Raw genomic sequence first — 15,567 nt, 5'->3', positions numbered from 1 at the left:
TTCACCTGGTATATTTGTAACTGGGAAATCCAGAAAAATATGGGATTTATTTTTCCTGCCCACATATATACCCTGTGTAAACACTGCGTCATTTTTGTTTCTTCTGTACTAATAATAACTGTGAATGTCATAAATCATGTTTATTTGTGTTGGATACATTCAGTTATCACCTGAAGATGGCCGGGGAAGCCAAAAGCTGAGATTTTACCAAATAAATATAATTTTGTAGGACATTAGAAAGGATTTGGTATTATTGTAGTATCACATGTAAGTAAATCAGTTTCATTATGGGGGTTTCATTTAATTTTATTGCCTTGCATTCCCTAAAATTTGAGAAGTATTAGTTCTCTAAACAATTTTAGGCCAAATTCTGTAAAATTGGGACACTAAAACTGTGATGATAAATTAAAAACGTAAAGAAGTTTCAAATGTGCATTTATGAAAATCTGAAAATCTGGACGTATTAATGTGGTTTTTGTGAAATGAGGACTGTTATAAACAGGCTGATGTCCTGAACTTGCTATGTTTCAAGGGACATAAATTAGAACATATCAAGAATCAAATATAGGAAAAAAATGGAGAAAAGAAGAATGAGATTAGGGCATTTATGATCCAACATGATGAGAATAAAAGTTCACAGTTTGGTACTAAACAATTCATATGTCTGAATTCAGGATTTGAGAAAATTCTGTATGGTAGACAGGCTTCTTTGTGCTTTACAGTCCTTCTACCAGGTACTGCCATTTGTTTGGACTTGTCCATAAAAAAGAGAGCAAGAAATAGATAATCTCACAGCCCCCAAGATTTATTTTCACTTAAAACTCGGCACAAACGCATTAAATAAATGTGGCGTCAAAACCTGGAAGTGCATTAACTCATCACAGGCTAAGTGAGGTAGGTCAAGAGGAAACTGTATCACAATCCAATACCAAGCAAGAGAGCAGTGGTAATGGATACAGGCCAGTCACAACAGTAAAACAAAGAAACAGTGTCAATGCAAAGAATTGAATAGTTCATTAGTAAGGGCAGACTGAGACCACTGTAGAATGCTGACATAACTACACGCTGGAGTGGCAGGCAACACAGATTGATGTATTTTACACATGAATGTTTGATGTGCCTATTGAAAATTGCATTGCCACAGTTATCAGTAGAGAACTGGAAGATTCTGCAGTTATTAAACTAAATTCATCATTCTATTTTAGATATTGCGTTGCTAATATGAATATTGTAAAACCACCACCACTATCACCACTGCCAGCCTTTCTTCCCAATACCTTCTTCTCTTTCACTCACATTCCTCATACAGATAGTTTTTTACTAAGGGTACATGTATTAAAACTGAATCTGATATTGTACTGTTATTTTTCCCAGTGTGATGCCATATGAAAGTGCTGTCAACATAATAGACTGCTTTTTCTATGATGGTGCAAAAGTCATATTTCAGGTAAGTATTAAATTGGTATTTGTACTCCAGTTGAATACTGATTTTTCCTGAGATAGGTCAAAGTCGTTTATAAATGAAGAACTTTTTTGGATTGTGGTGTGTGTATCTAAAACTACACCTGTACTCTGCAAACCACTGTGAGGTATATGTCAGATGGTGCCTCCATAGCTCCACATATTAGATTAAATTAGATTAGATTAGTACTTGTTCCATAGATCATGAATACGACACTTCGTAATGATGTGGAACGTGTCAGGTTAATAAAAGGTGTCTCTACAAGATATTAAATTACACAAAATATTACATGACACTTTTTTTTTTGTGGGGGGGGGGGGGGGGGGGGGGTTGACCGAAATTACCCACTTACTATATCCAAAAATTCATCTAATGAGTAGGAGTTGCCATTAAGAAATTCTTTTAATTTCCTTTTAAATGCTATATGGCTATCTGTCAGACTTTTGATGCTGTTAGGTAAGTGACCAAAGACTTTTGTGGCAGCATAATTTACCCCCTTTGAGCCAAAGATAGATTTAACCTCGAATAGTGAAGATCATCCTTTCTACTAGTGTACAGCCATGTACACTGCTATTACTTCTGGAATTCGTTTGGATTGTTAATAACAAATTTCATAAGTTAATATATATATTGTGAGGCTACAGTGAAGATCTCTAGCTCTTTAAATAAGTGTTTGCAGGATGATCTTGGATGAGCTCCAGCAATTATTCTGATTACACGCTTTTGTGCAATGAACACTCTTTTACTCAATGATGAGTTAACCTAGAATATGATGCCATACGAAAGCAGAGAATGAAATCTGGATGGTAAGCTAATTTACTGAGATGTATATTGCCAAAATTTGCAGTGACCCTAATAGCATAAGTAGCTGAACTCAAACGTTTCAGCAGATCCTCAGTGGTGGTTTTTTTTTCTTTCTCTCCCCCCCCCCCCCCCCCCCCCCCTCCCAGTTCAACCCCTCATCAATGCATACATCTAGAAATTTTGAATATTCTACCTTAGCTACCGATTTCTGATCGAAGTCTATATTTATTATGGTGTCATTCCATTTACTGTGTGGAACTGTATATACTGTGTTTTGTCAAAGTTTAATGAGAGCACATTTGCAGAGAACCACTTAATGATTTTCTGAAAAACATCGTTAACAATTTCACCAGTTAATTCTTGTCTGTTGGGTATGATAGCTATACTTGTATCATCGGCAAAAAGTACCAGCTTTGCATCTCATAAATATAGAATGCCAAGTCATTTATATATATTAGAACAGCAGAGGACCCAAGACCAAACCTTGCGGCACCCCATTCTTGATTGTTCCCCAGTCTGAGAAATGACCAGTTTTTTGCATATTATATGAACTGCTTATTTCAACTTTCTGCACTCTTCCAGTTAGGTACGATTTAAACCATTTGAGCACTGTCCAATCCATACCACAGTACTTGAGCTTATCTAGAAGTATTTCATGATTTACCCAATCAAAAGCCTTTGATAGATCACAAAAAATCCCAATGGTGACTTCCGGTTAATCAGAGCATTTAGTATTTCCTTAGTGAAAGTGTATATAGCATTTTCCGTTGAAAAACCCTTCTGGAATCAAACTGGCATTTTGTTAAAACTTTATTTTTACAAAGGTGTGAAGCTACGCTACAGTACATTACTTTTTCAGAATTTTGGATAAGGCAATCAGAAGAGAGATTGGGGCGGTAGTTGTTAACATTAGACGTATCCCCTTTTTTATGCAGTGGTTTAACAATGGCATACTTCAGTCTGTCTGGTAAAATACCCTGCTTCAGAGAGCTATTACATATGTGGCTAAGAATCCCACTTATTTCTTGGGAACAAGCTTTTATTATCCCGCTGGAAATGCCATCAATTCCATGTGAGCTTTTATTCTGAGAGAGTTTATCATCTTCCTGATTTCAGAAGGAGAGTGGGTGGAATTTCAATTGCTATCAGATATAAATGGAAATGTCGTGTGGCTAGGGCCTCCCGTCGGGTAGACCGTTCGCCTGGTGCAGGTCTTTTCAATCTGATGCCACTTCGGCGACCTGCGCGTCGAATTGTATCAGATGGTGTGGGTAAGGCCTCTTCCATTAACTGCCTTGCTTCTTCTAATGAACGTTTAGATCATATTTTCTCTACAACATTTAAAAAATGATTATTCAAAATGTTTTCGACTTCGGCTTGTTGTTTATCAAGTTTCCATTCACTTCGATGGTGATGCCATCATCTTGTACTCTTGGTTGCCTTGTCTCCCTTGTAATAATATTCCAAATTGTTTTGATTTTGTTATCAGAGGTATTAATTTCAGACATGCTTCTGGACTTTTTAATAACCTTTCTTAATGTAGCACAGTAGTTTTTATAATATTTGGCTGTTTCTGGGTCATTAATCTTTCTTGTTGTTAGATACAGTTCCATTTTGTGGTTACAAGATATTTTTATTCCTTTAGTAAGCCAAGGTTTTTTGCATAGTTCTTATAATTAGATTTAACTACTTTCTTGGGGAAACAGTTTTCAAATCCTCTTAAAAGTGTATCATGAAACAAGTTATATTTTAAATTAGCATCAGATTCATTGTACACCTCATCCCAGTCTAACTGCTTAAGATTTCTCTGAAATTTCTATTGTTGAGTCATTAATTGAACGCACAGCTTTGGAGGGTAGTTTTGAATTACTGAATGGAGCTATGTCATATACTGTAACTAGCTGAGCATCATGATCAGAAAGGGCCATTCTCAGCAGGACAAGAATTTATGTTTTTAAACCTATCTTGGTCTGTAAAAGCACTTCCGTGACATACTGTCACTAGTCAAACAAGACACTGACCTTGTGTGCTGATCTATTTGTGTGTTCCCCTGTTAGCTCTACATGGTATGGGTCTCATAAATTTGAGCACTATTGGTAGGATTGGTTTGCTTTAGTGCTTTCTAAGCACCTCCTTTTTAGACAGATTACATTTTCCCAGTATCCTACCAATTTATCATCTGCTTTACCCACAACTGAGTGTTAGTGAGTGTTCCTTTTCATATCCCCCAAATTTGTACCTTCAAGTATTTGTATGAATTGACTGATTCTAGTTGGGGGGTGTCTTTTGAAAAGTCAATAAACACAAAAAGTAAATTTTTGAGAAACACATTTTTTAAATAGCATACAAAATACTGTTCACGTAAATCAGAGAATTTAACATGTACACTGCTTTTGTAGGCATTATTCTGATTGTGTGTTTGGCTTCTCTAAAATTTTCAATGTTTACATCAAGAATAGAGGAACAAAGTCTCTCTCTCTCTCTCTCTCTCTCTCTCTCTCTCTCTCTCTCTCCTCTCTCTCTCTCCAGAAGTTGATAAATGCAAAGATGGAAGTCAGTTTTGTTAATATGCACATCCAAAGTAATTATGTTCTTACCTTTAACATTAATTAGAGAGAAAACTACTTTCTTATTCATTTTACATAGAAATAAAAGTAATGTACTGAAGTACTATACTTTCAGTAGTGTCCTTATAAAATTCTTTTGCTCTTACTGGTATGTTAAAATGCCTATCAAGTTTTAATACATTCATTTTCTTTTCTTTGATGACCATTTTATTCTTTTCCAAGGTGGCTGCTTTCTTGACTTCCTGGCTACATTTTCTGCATTTCTGTACCTCAACCTTTCCAGGACTTCCATTATAAGTGTCAGGTACTGGCAACAATACCTCTGCTTCCCAGTCTTCACAATGTTCCAGCATTTTATAGTATTCAGTCTGTGAAAGAATATCTTCCTTTTTTGTAGTCTTTTTTCCACTGTACCAAGCGCTCTTTCAGGAAGCATATAGGTGTGATCACAAATAGGGAAATAAAGCACCAGCTATTTGTATGGAATTGGCTGATTCTGCTGTATATCCAATCATACTTAAACTACATTTGGATTTTCCTTGTTCATTATTGCATAGAATTTTTTTTGCGTGAAGTTTGTGCAACCTGTGATTTGTTATTAGTGATTCCTTTTGTCCAGATCTTGTTCCTTTTTCAATTTCAATCTTGCATTTTGAGCATGTATCTGTGTGGGGAGTTCTAAATGATAAATTAAAGCAGTGATAGAAAATATGTTCGTACTTCAGTAAGAGCAAATTGGAAGCAATGACACTTCACTTTTTTTTTACAGAAATGTTTCCACATTTTGACTGTATTCAGCTTGCATGGTAAATATCCTCTTCGAAACTTTTGCCTTGAATAGTGACTTTTTATACACCTGTTTGTTTTGATATTATGATAGCTTGTGTAGCTTCCTTATATTTTGTAGTGCTGCATTCTCCCCCTCGGTTTTCAGTGGGTAACTTTTCTGTTGCATAAAATTCATTGGCCAAATTGGAGAGTCTGTCTTTGGGCATCCTTGATGTTGCTTGAAATAAAATGCTGCAGCACATACAGTTAATGTCTGACCATCTTTCTTTGTTGTGCTGTACATTATCAAAACAATATTCTTGACGTTCCTTATTTCTTGATGTTCCTGATTTTTACTAATATGATTATCGTGTATTTTAATAATAATAATAAATCAGGATCAGTTTTGTTTAGACTATTTGCATGATGATGAAAATTCGTGATATCATCATAAGAAAGATGAGCTGTCCTGCTTTCCTTTCTTAGTAAGGCATTGGGGCTCACTAGGGCGTCTGGTAGCTCATGTGAACAGGCAATAACCAGCATTATTTTTTCTTGTTGGACTTCTTGCATGTTTCCTCTCTCGATCATGTTTCCTCTCTCGATCTGCACTTCCTACCACCTGAGCCCTCGGTTACTTGTATACCATTTTCTGAATCACATGTATTAACATCCATTTTATAGTTTAACAGCCTACTTTTTTACTGCAATCTTCTCCCTGACAAAATTGTCCCCAACTGGGCAATAATCAGAAATTAATGTTGTTCTGTAGACCACTAATTTGTTAGTCTCCCTTGAAGTATCTCAGAAACAACACGCAGTTTGCATTTATAGACTTCATTTTAACTGACTGACAGCAAAAAAGAGATTTACAAAAGTCTGTACATTTCAGTAACCTCTAACAGCAGAAAATGTTGGATTTTGATGAAACCATCTGAAAAAGTCATGCTTGACAACAAGCTTGATTTGTAACTATGAAACTCTGAATTTTGAAATACAATACTATGTCTTTGGATTTTAAATTTCTCATCATTTAAAGCTAGTTATCAATCTTTGCATGACTTTGGAAGCTTATTAAGATGTGACTGCATTTTTCTTTTTTCTCTCTCTCTCTCTCTCTCTCTCTCTCTCTCTCTCTCTCTCTCTCTCTCTCTTTGTCAGGTTTTCAGACAGTGTTTCATTATACAAACTCCATCATTTGCAAAGTGTCTGAGGAACTGTTAGTATTGACTGTCAAATTGTGAATATCCAGTATGAACAGAAATAGTCCTATCTCACTTCCCTGGCACACACTTAGTTACTTCACCAGTGGTTAAGGACACTCCATCCAAAATAAAGAGCTGTGTATTCCCTGCCAAGAAATCCTTAGTCAAGTTGCAAATTTCATTTGATGTCCCACATGATCACACTCCAGTTAATATCACATTTTCCAGAAATGTGAACGAAGGTGATGCACGAGGATGAAACTAAGAAAGTGCTTCAAGAAGAAAACAGTGTCACATTACTTCTAATAATATATTAAAAAACACTAGTAAGTCACTATGAGGAAGCTATAATGAAAGATCTCAGTTATGATGTGTGTGAAAATTTGAAAATTGTTAGACCTGAAGTAGCTAGTAATAAGGATACTAGCAATGAAGTTATAGCACATGAGTTATGTGATCATGAACTAAATAATTCATTGAATGTTGGAAAACAAAAATGTAATGTATTGGCAACAAATATTCAACAAGACAAAAGATTTTGTCATAAGTGATAGTCATGGAAGAAACTATAGGAAATTACTATAGGACAACATAGGCAACCACTTAAGTGTACAAAGTATTACAAAACATGGTGCATCATTCAAAGAAGTTGTTAAAAACATGGACAACTTAACTAAGAAATTGTCATTTAATATATTCATAGTTATTGGTGAAAAAAACTGAAAGTACAGGTGCTGACTGATGGGTGGGATTTTTATCAAGAAAGTGAGTCTTCAGAGAGAATTATAATCGAAAAGAAAGGCTCCAGGATCAATATTCAAAATATATTGCTGTATACAGAAAAAATACTGATGCATTCTGGAGCTGGAGAACAGGCCACCAGCCAGTCAGGAGGATCATGGCAGATGTTGTCCAGGAATGAGAACCATCAGGATGAGGTGGGGAGGATGGGCATCAGATTTTGCTGAGGCGAAGATCAGAGACCTGTCTACAACCACTCTAGCACACCTTGCAACCAACACGTGACTCTCCTGCCACATTCTCTGTTACTCACTCAGACAGGCTGTGAGGAAAATTTGTCGGCCAGCATTGTACTGGAACAAAAAACCTTTATGCTGTGCTGATGATTCTACCCAGCACATGGCCCCCAAGAGGTCATATAGGGGTACTAGAAGTGAAAATTTTAAGTAGCCAAGAAGTACTGGTACCACCTAGACTGGTAGTGGCTTGCAGAACTCATAACCCCTTCCCTGGAATAGTTTACGCAAGTGCAAATCAGTGACTTCCATGGAAGAGGTATTGCCTGTGCTAAGACTTCATATGTTGGGGTACATGGGCTGCTGGAGCAAAGAATACCAAGTGGGAATACAAAAATTTTACAATAATAATTTCCTTTGCAAGTTTGTAGCAACTGGCCCAAGTTGCAGTCACTGAGCTCATGTGGTGGTGAAGCTGTAGGAGGCAGGTGTGCATGGGCCATGGAGCTCTGAGGGTGATGGAGCTGAAGGATGGTGGCATGTCTCCTGCAGCAGTGAGGTAACTTGAATGGTAGATATAGGCATAAGTCTGTAATACTTGAATGTCTGTTATTAGCCTAGAGCCTTGGGGAGATGTTACATATAGTTTGGCATTGTTTACTATACTCAACTCTTTCAGACCTGAGTTTTTTCTTGAGAAAAGAATGAACTACTTTACTCTTTAATGGCTTAAGTGATTTTAGATGCAAGATTTATATAAATGTACTCATTTTCAAAACATACTTTGTACACTTGGCTTCATTTTATGGAACGAAATAACTGTTTACAAAATATTCTGTATTGTAATAAAGAGTAAAATGATCATTCAATAATTACCATGCAAAATAACAAATATATTCAATTATACTGTATTATATAGCAAACTGACCACCTTTGTGATTTCTGGTGGACTCAAGCTGCTGCACGCTGTTGCCTTGCTAATATTTTCATAGTGATTTCCAACAATTGGCAGTACTTGCGCATGATGAGTGGGCTGAAAATTCACAAATGCATACATGAGGTTTCCATTGGGAAAAGTACTTCTGTTGCAACTAAGACACAGTATAAGTTCATGTACACAATTTTAGCCAGAGGGTCTGAAAGGGTTAATAACACTCTAAGTGGAGAATTCAGAGAGAATGTGCCCTCAGTAATGAGCTGCAGTAGAATAATACTTTGTAGGTAATTGGAGGAACATTTCATCTACAACAACAATAATAATAATAATAATAATAATAATAATAATAATAATAATAATAATAATATGTTCTGCCATTCGTAAAAGGCGACGAAAAGAACAAACCACTAATAGGGCTAACCCCCCTTTTAGTGTGATTAGTTGGTTCAGGACAGAACTAATGAAGCTTCGCACAACCGCTGTCATGGCTGGGGATGACCCTTGAACCCTATGCCCGCCCACAATGGTAATGACACTGCTAGCCACACGGAAAATGATTTAAATCCAAATAGAGGTGTTTTGCAGGATATGCTTCCTGCAACCACCCTAGAAGGAAAACAGACAGAGGATGAGATGGTCAGATGAAGTTAACAGACACCTCATGTTCTGTTATTACCAAGCAACAAACTTAGGAACCAACACAAGTGGATACAGATCACAAGTATACACAACATTTATTACCAGATATCCAGAATTAAAATTTTTAGCAGAACGACGACTAGCTGATCAGATCCGTGTCATAATAAAAAATAACAGGATACCCCAGTCAGAATTAGAAAACATCAAACAAGTACAACAAATACTGGAACAAAATAACACGCATCAATTAAAAATCAGAGGAAAACGAAATCTTAAAAGACAGCCACCAGAACAAGCACAAATAGAACACGAAGTGACACACATGTTAGATATAGAAGAAAAATTTCAGCTGACATATATAGAATACAAAGACGCAAATACAGACATTAGACCATTCTTGCATAGACCGCCAAATAACCCACAAGTCGAAACAACAACAACAACAACAACAACAACAACAACAACAACTATCAACACAATCATACACAACAAAATAAATGAAAATACAACTATGGAAGAGTTAAAACTACTGGTTTATATAGGAGCACTCACTACACTAAATATACACACTAGGCAGAGATCAGAACAAACCAACACACAGAAGAAACCCACAAAACCAGCATGGCAACACAGGCTACAGATCAGAATAGAAAAACTGAGAAAAGACATCGGACAGCTAACACAATTTATAAGAAATGAAATATCAGACAAAAATGAAAAAAGTTAGGTAAAATCTCACAACAAGAAGTGATAGAGCAATTAGATGAAAAGAAGCAGAAATTACAAGCATTGCCCAAACGACTTAGAAGATACAAAAAGAGTGAAAATAGAAGGAAACAAAACCAAACATTCAACACAAACCAAAAGAAATTTTACCAGACAATAGATAACACACACATTAAAATAGACAATCCACCAAACATAACAGACATGGAACACTTCTGGAGCAACATATGGTCAAACCCGGTACAACGTAACAGGCATGCACGATGGATACAAGCAGAAACAGACACATACAAGATGATACCACAAATGCCTGAAATGATAATTTTGCAACATGAAGTCACCCGAGCAATTAATTCTACTCACAATTGGAAAGCCCCTGAAAAAGATAAAGTAGCAAATTTCTGGCTAAAGAAGTTCACCCAACACATTCACATCTAACTAAATTATTTAACAGTTAAATTGCAGACCCATACACATTCCCTGAGACACTTACACATCGAATAACTTGTCTGGAACCTAAAGATCAAGCAGTCACAGCAAACCTAGCTAAATATTGCCCCATAACATGCCCGCCAACAATATACAAAATATTAACTTCAGTCATTACACAGAAATTAATGACACATACAACACAGAACAAGATTTTAAAGGAAAACTAAAAGGCTGTTGCAAAGGAGCATGAGGATGTAAAGAGCAACTGATAATAGATGCAGAGGTGACATATCAAGCTAAAACTAAACAAAGGTGGCTACACTATGCATATATTGATTACCAAAAAGCTTTTGATAGTGTACCCCACTCATGGTTACTACAAATATTGGAAATATACAAAGTAGATCCTAAATTGATACAGTTCCTAAAAACATAGTAATGAAAAAATGGAAAACCACACTTAATATCCAAACAAATTCAAGTAATATCACATCACAGCCAATACAGGTTAAGCATGGAATATATCAAGGAGACTCATTAAGTCCTTTCTGGTTCTGCCTTGCTCTGAACCCACTATCCAGTATCGTAAATAATACAAATTATGGATACAATATTACTGGAACATACCAACACAAAATCACACATTTGCTATACATGGATGATCTAAAACTACTGGCAGCAACGAATCAACAACTCAACCAATTACTAAAGATAACAGAAGTATTCAGCAATGATATAAATATGGCTTTTGGAACAGACAAATGTTAGAAAATAGCATAGTCAAGGGAAAACACACTAAACAAGAAGATTACATATTGAATAACCACAGTGACTGCATAGAAGCGATGGAAAAAACAGATGCCTATAAATATCTAGGATACAGACAAAAAATAGGGTTAAATAATACAAATATTAAAGAAGAACTAAAAGAAAAATATAGACAAAGACTAACAAAAATATTGAAAACAGAATTGACAGCAAGAAACAAGACAAAAGCTATAAATACTTATGCTATACCAATATTGACCTACTCATTTGGAGTAGTGAAATGGAGTAACACAGACCTAGAAGCACTCAATACACTTCCACGATCACAATGCCACAAATATAGAATACATCACATACATTCAGCAACAGAAAGATTCACATTAAGCAGAACGGAAGGAGGAAGGGGATTTATCGACATAAAAAACCTACGTTATGGACAGGTAGACAATTTAAGAAAATTCTTTATAGAACGACCAGAAACTAGCAAAATACACAAAGCAATCACTCATATAAATAAATCGGCTACACCATTGCAATTTCATAACCACTTCTACAACCCTTCAGATCACATAACATCAACAGATACGAAGAAAGTAAATTGGAAAAAGAAAATACTACATGGCAAGCACTCGTATCATCTAACACAGCCACACATCGATCAAGACGCATCCAACGCATGGCCAAGAAAAGGCAATATATACAGTGAGACGGAAGGATTCATGATTGCTATACAGGATCAAACAATAAACACCAGATATTACAGCAAGCATATTATTAAAGATCCCAATACCACAACAGATAAATGCAGACTTTGCATACAACAAATAGAAACATCACATCACAAGCGGATATACAATACTAGCAAATACAGAATACACCAGAAGACATGACAATGTAGCAAAAGTAATACATCAACAACTTGCCATACAACATAAACTAATAAAACAACACGTTCCCACATACAAGTATGCACCACAAAATGTACTGGAGAATGATGAATACAAATTAAACTGGAACAGAACCTTAGAGCAGATAAAATACCACCACATAACAAACCTGACATGATACTCACCAATAAACAGAAGAAATTAACACAACTAATCGAAATATCCATACCCAATACAACAAATATACAGAAAATAACAGGAGAAAAAATTGAAAAATACATCCAACTGGCTGTAGAAGTCAAGGACATGTGGCATCAGGATACCAATTATACTGTCAGCTACAGGAGTCATACCACACAATATCCACCAGTACATCAGCGCAATACAGCTACATCCAAATGTATATATACAACTACAGAAATCTGTAATTATTGATACATGTTCAATTACCCGAAAGTTCCTAAATGCAATGTAACATATACCATACAGTTACAAGGAAGTCACGCTTGATCAAGGTCCGCGTCACTTTCCATTTTTAACCAGACAGAACATCTGAGAAAGGAAAGAAATATAATAATAATAATAATAATAATAATAAGCATGGACCTTGCCATTGGTGGGGAGTCTTGCATGTCTCAACAATACAGATAGCCGTACCGTAGGTGCAACCACAACGGAGGGATATGTGTTGAGAGGCCAGACAAACGTGTGGTTCCTGAAGAGGGGCAGCAGCCTTTCCAGTAGTTGCAGGGGCAACAGTCTGGGTGATTGACTGATGTGGCCTTGTAACACTAACCAAAACGGTCTTGCTGTTCTGGTACTGCGAACGGGTGAAAGCAAGGGGAAACTACAGCTGTAATTTTTCCCGAGGGCATGCAGCTTTACTGTATGATTAAATGATGATGGTGTCCTCTTGGGTAAAATATTCCGGAGGTAAAATAGTCCCCCATTTGGATCTCCGGGCGGGGACTACTCAAGAAGACGTTATCAGGAGAAAGAAAACTGGCGTTCTACGGATCGGAGTGTGGAATGTCAGATCCCTTAATCGGGCAGGTAGGTTAGAAAATTTAAAAAAGGGAAATGGATGGGTTAAAGTTAGATATAGTGGGAATTAGTGAAGTTAGGTGGCAGGAGGAACAAGACTTTTGGTCAGGTGAATACAGGGTTATAAATACAAAATCAAATAGGGGTAATGCAGGAGTAGGTTTAATAATGAATAAAAAAATAGGAGTGCGGGTAAGCTACTACAAACAGCATAGTGAACGCATTATGGCCAAGATAGACATGAAGCCCATGCCTACTACAGTAGTACAAGTTTATATGCCAACCAGCTCTGCAGATGACAAAGAGATTGATGAAATGTGTGATGAAATAAAAGAAATTATTCAGATGGTGAAGGGAGACGAAAATTTAATAGTCATGGGTGACTGGAATTCGATAGTAGGAAAAGGGAGAGAAGGAAATGTAGTAGGTGAATATGGACTGGGGGTAAGAAATGAAAGAGGAAGCCACGTGGTAGAATTTTGCACAGAGCATAACTTAATCATAGCTAACACTTGGTTCAAGAATCATGGAAGAAGATTGTATACATGGAAGCAGCCTGGAGATACTAGAAGGTGTCAGATAGATCATATAATGGTAAGACAGATATTTAGGAACTAGGTTTTAAATTGTAAAAGATTTCCAGGGCCAGATGTGGACTCTGACCACAATCTATTGGTTATGAACTGTAGATTAAAACTGAAGAAACTGCAAAAAGGTGTGAATTCAAGGAGATGGATAAACGGAAAGAATTAGAGGTTGTAGAAAGTTTCAGGGAGAGCATTAGTGAACGATTGACAAGAATGGGGGAAAGAAATACAGTAGAAGGAGAATGGGTAGCTTTGAGGAATGAAATAGTGGAGGAAGCAGAGGATCAAGTACGTAAAAAGATGAGGGCTAGTAGAAATCCTTGGGTAACAGAAGAGATAATGAATTTAATTGATGAAAGGAGAAAATACAAAAATTCAAAAATGCAGTAAATGAAGCAGGCAAAAAGGAACACAAATGTCTAAAAAATGAGATCAATAGGAAGTGCAAAATGGCTAAGTGCGGATGGCTAGAGGACAAATGTAAGGATGTAGAGGCTTATCTCACTAGGGGTAAAATAGATAATGCCTACAGGAAAATTAAAGAGACCTTTGGAGAAAAGAGAACCACTTGCATGAATATCAAGAGCTCAGATGGAAACCCAGTTCTAAGCAAAGAAGGGAAAGCAGAAAGGTGGAAGGAGTACATAGAGGGTCTATACAAGGGCGATGTACTTGAGGACAATATTATGGAAATGGAAGAGGAGCTAGATGAAGATGAAATGGGAGATACGATACTGCGTGAAGAGTTTGACAGAGCACTGAAAGACCTGAGTCGAAACAAGGCCACGGGAGTAGACAACATTCCATTAGAACTACTGACGGCCTTGGGAGAGCCAGTCCTGACAAAACTCTGCCATCTGGCGAGCAAGATGTATGAGACAAGCGAAATACCTTCAGACTTCAAGAAGAATATAATAATTCCAATCCCAAAGAAAGCAGGTGTTGACAGATGTGAAAATTAACAAACTATCAGTTTAATAAGCCACGGCTGCAAAATACTAACATGAATTTTTTACAGACAAATGGAAAAACTGGTAGAAGCTGACCTCAGGGAGGATCAGTTTGGATTCTGTAGAAATGTTGGAACACGTGAGGCAATACTGACCCTATGACTTATCTTAGAAAATAGATTAAGAAAAGGCAAACCTACATTTCTAGCATTTGTAGACTTAGAGAAAGCTTTTGACAATGTTGACTGGAATACTCTCTTTCAAATCCTGAAGATGTCAGGGATAAAATACAGGGAGCGAAAGGCTGTTTACAATTTGTACAGAAAGCAGATGGCAGTTGTAAGAGTCGAGGGGCATGAAAGGAAAGCAGTGATTGGGAAGGGAGTGAGACAGGGTTGTAGCCTCTCCCTGATGCTATTCAATCTGTATATTGAGCAAGCAGTAATGGAAACAAAAGAAAAATTCGAAGTAGGAGTTAAAATCCATGGAGAAGAAATTAAAACTTTGAGGTTCGCTGCTGACATTGTAGTTCTGTCAGAGACAGCAAAAGACCTGGAAGAGCAGCTGAACGGAATGGACAGTGTCTTGAAAGGAGGATATAAGATGAACATCAACAAAAGCAAAACGAGGATAATGGAATGTAGTCAAATTAAATCTGGTGATGCTGTGGTAATTAGATTAGGAAATGAGACACTTAAAGTAGTAAAGGAGTTTTGCTATTTAGGGAGCAAAATAACTGATGATGTTCGAAGTAGAGAGGATATAAAATGTAGACTGGCAATGGCAAGGAAAGCGTTTCTGAGGAAGAAAAATT

General features: G+C 36.7%; 1 protein-coding gene across 2 annotated transcripts in view; it reads left to right on the top strand.

The window, feature by feature from the left end:
* The window catches only part of LOC124805065 (TBC1 domain family member 9), a 170,275-nt gene that overhangs the window by 68,837 nt on the left and 85,871 nt on the right, over nucleotides 1–15,567 (top strand). For both annotated transcript variants that reach the window (XM_047265501.1, XM_047265493.1), the window contains exon 14: nucleotides 1,375–1,447. In XM_047265501.1, coding sequence (XP_047121457.1) covers nucleotides 1,375–1,447 — 73 coding nt within the window. The remainder of the gene's footprint in view (nucleotides 1–1,374; nucleotides 1,448–15,567) is intronic.

This window comes from Schistocerca piceifrons, chromosome 1 (assembly GCF_021461385.2).
Source record: "Schistocerca piceifrons isolate TAMUIC-IGC-003096 chromosome 1, iqSchPice1.1, whole genome shotgun sequence".
Taxonomy (NCBI): Eukaryota; Metazoa; Arthropoda; class Insecta; order Orthoptera; family Acrididae; genus Schistocerca; species Schistocerca piceifrons.
This window is presented reverse-complemented; position numbering and strand designations above follow the sequence as displayed.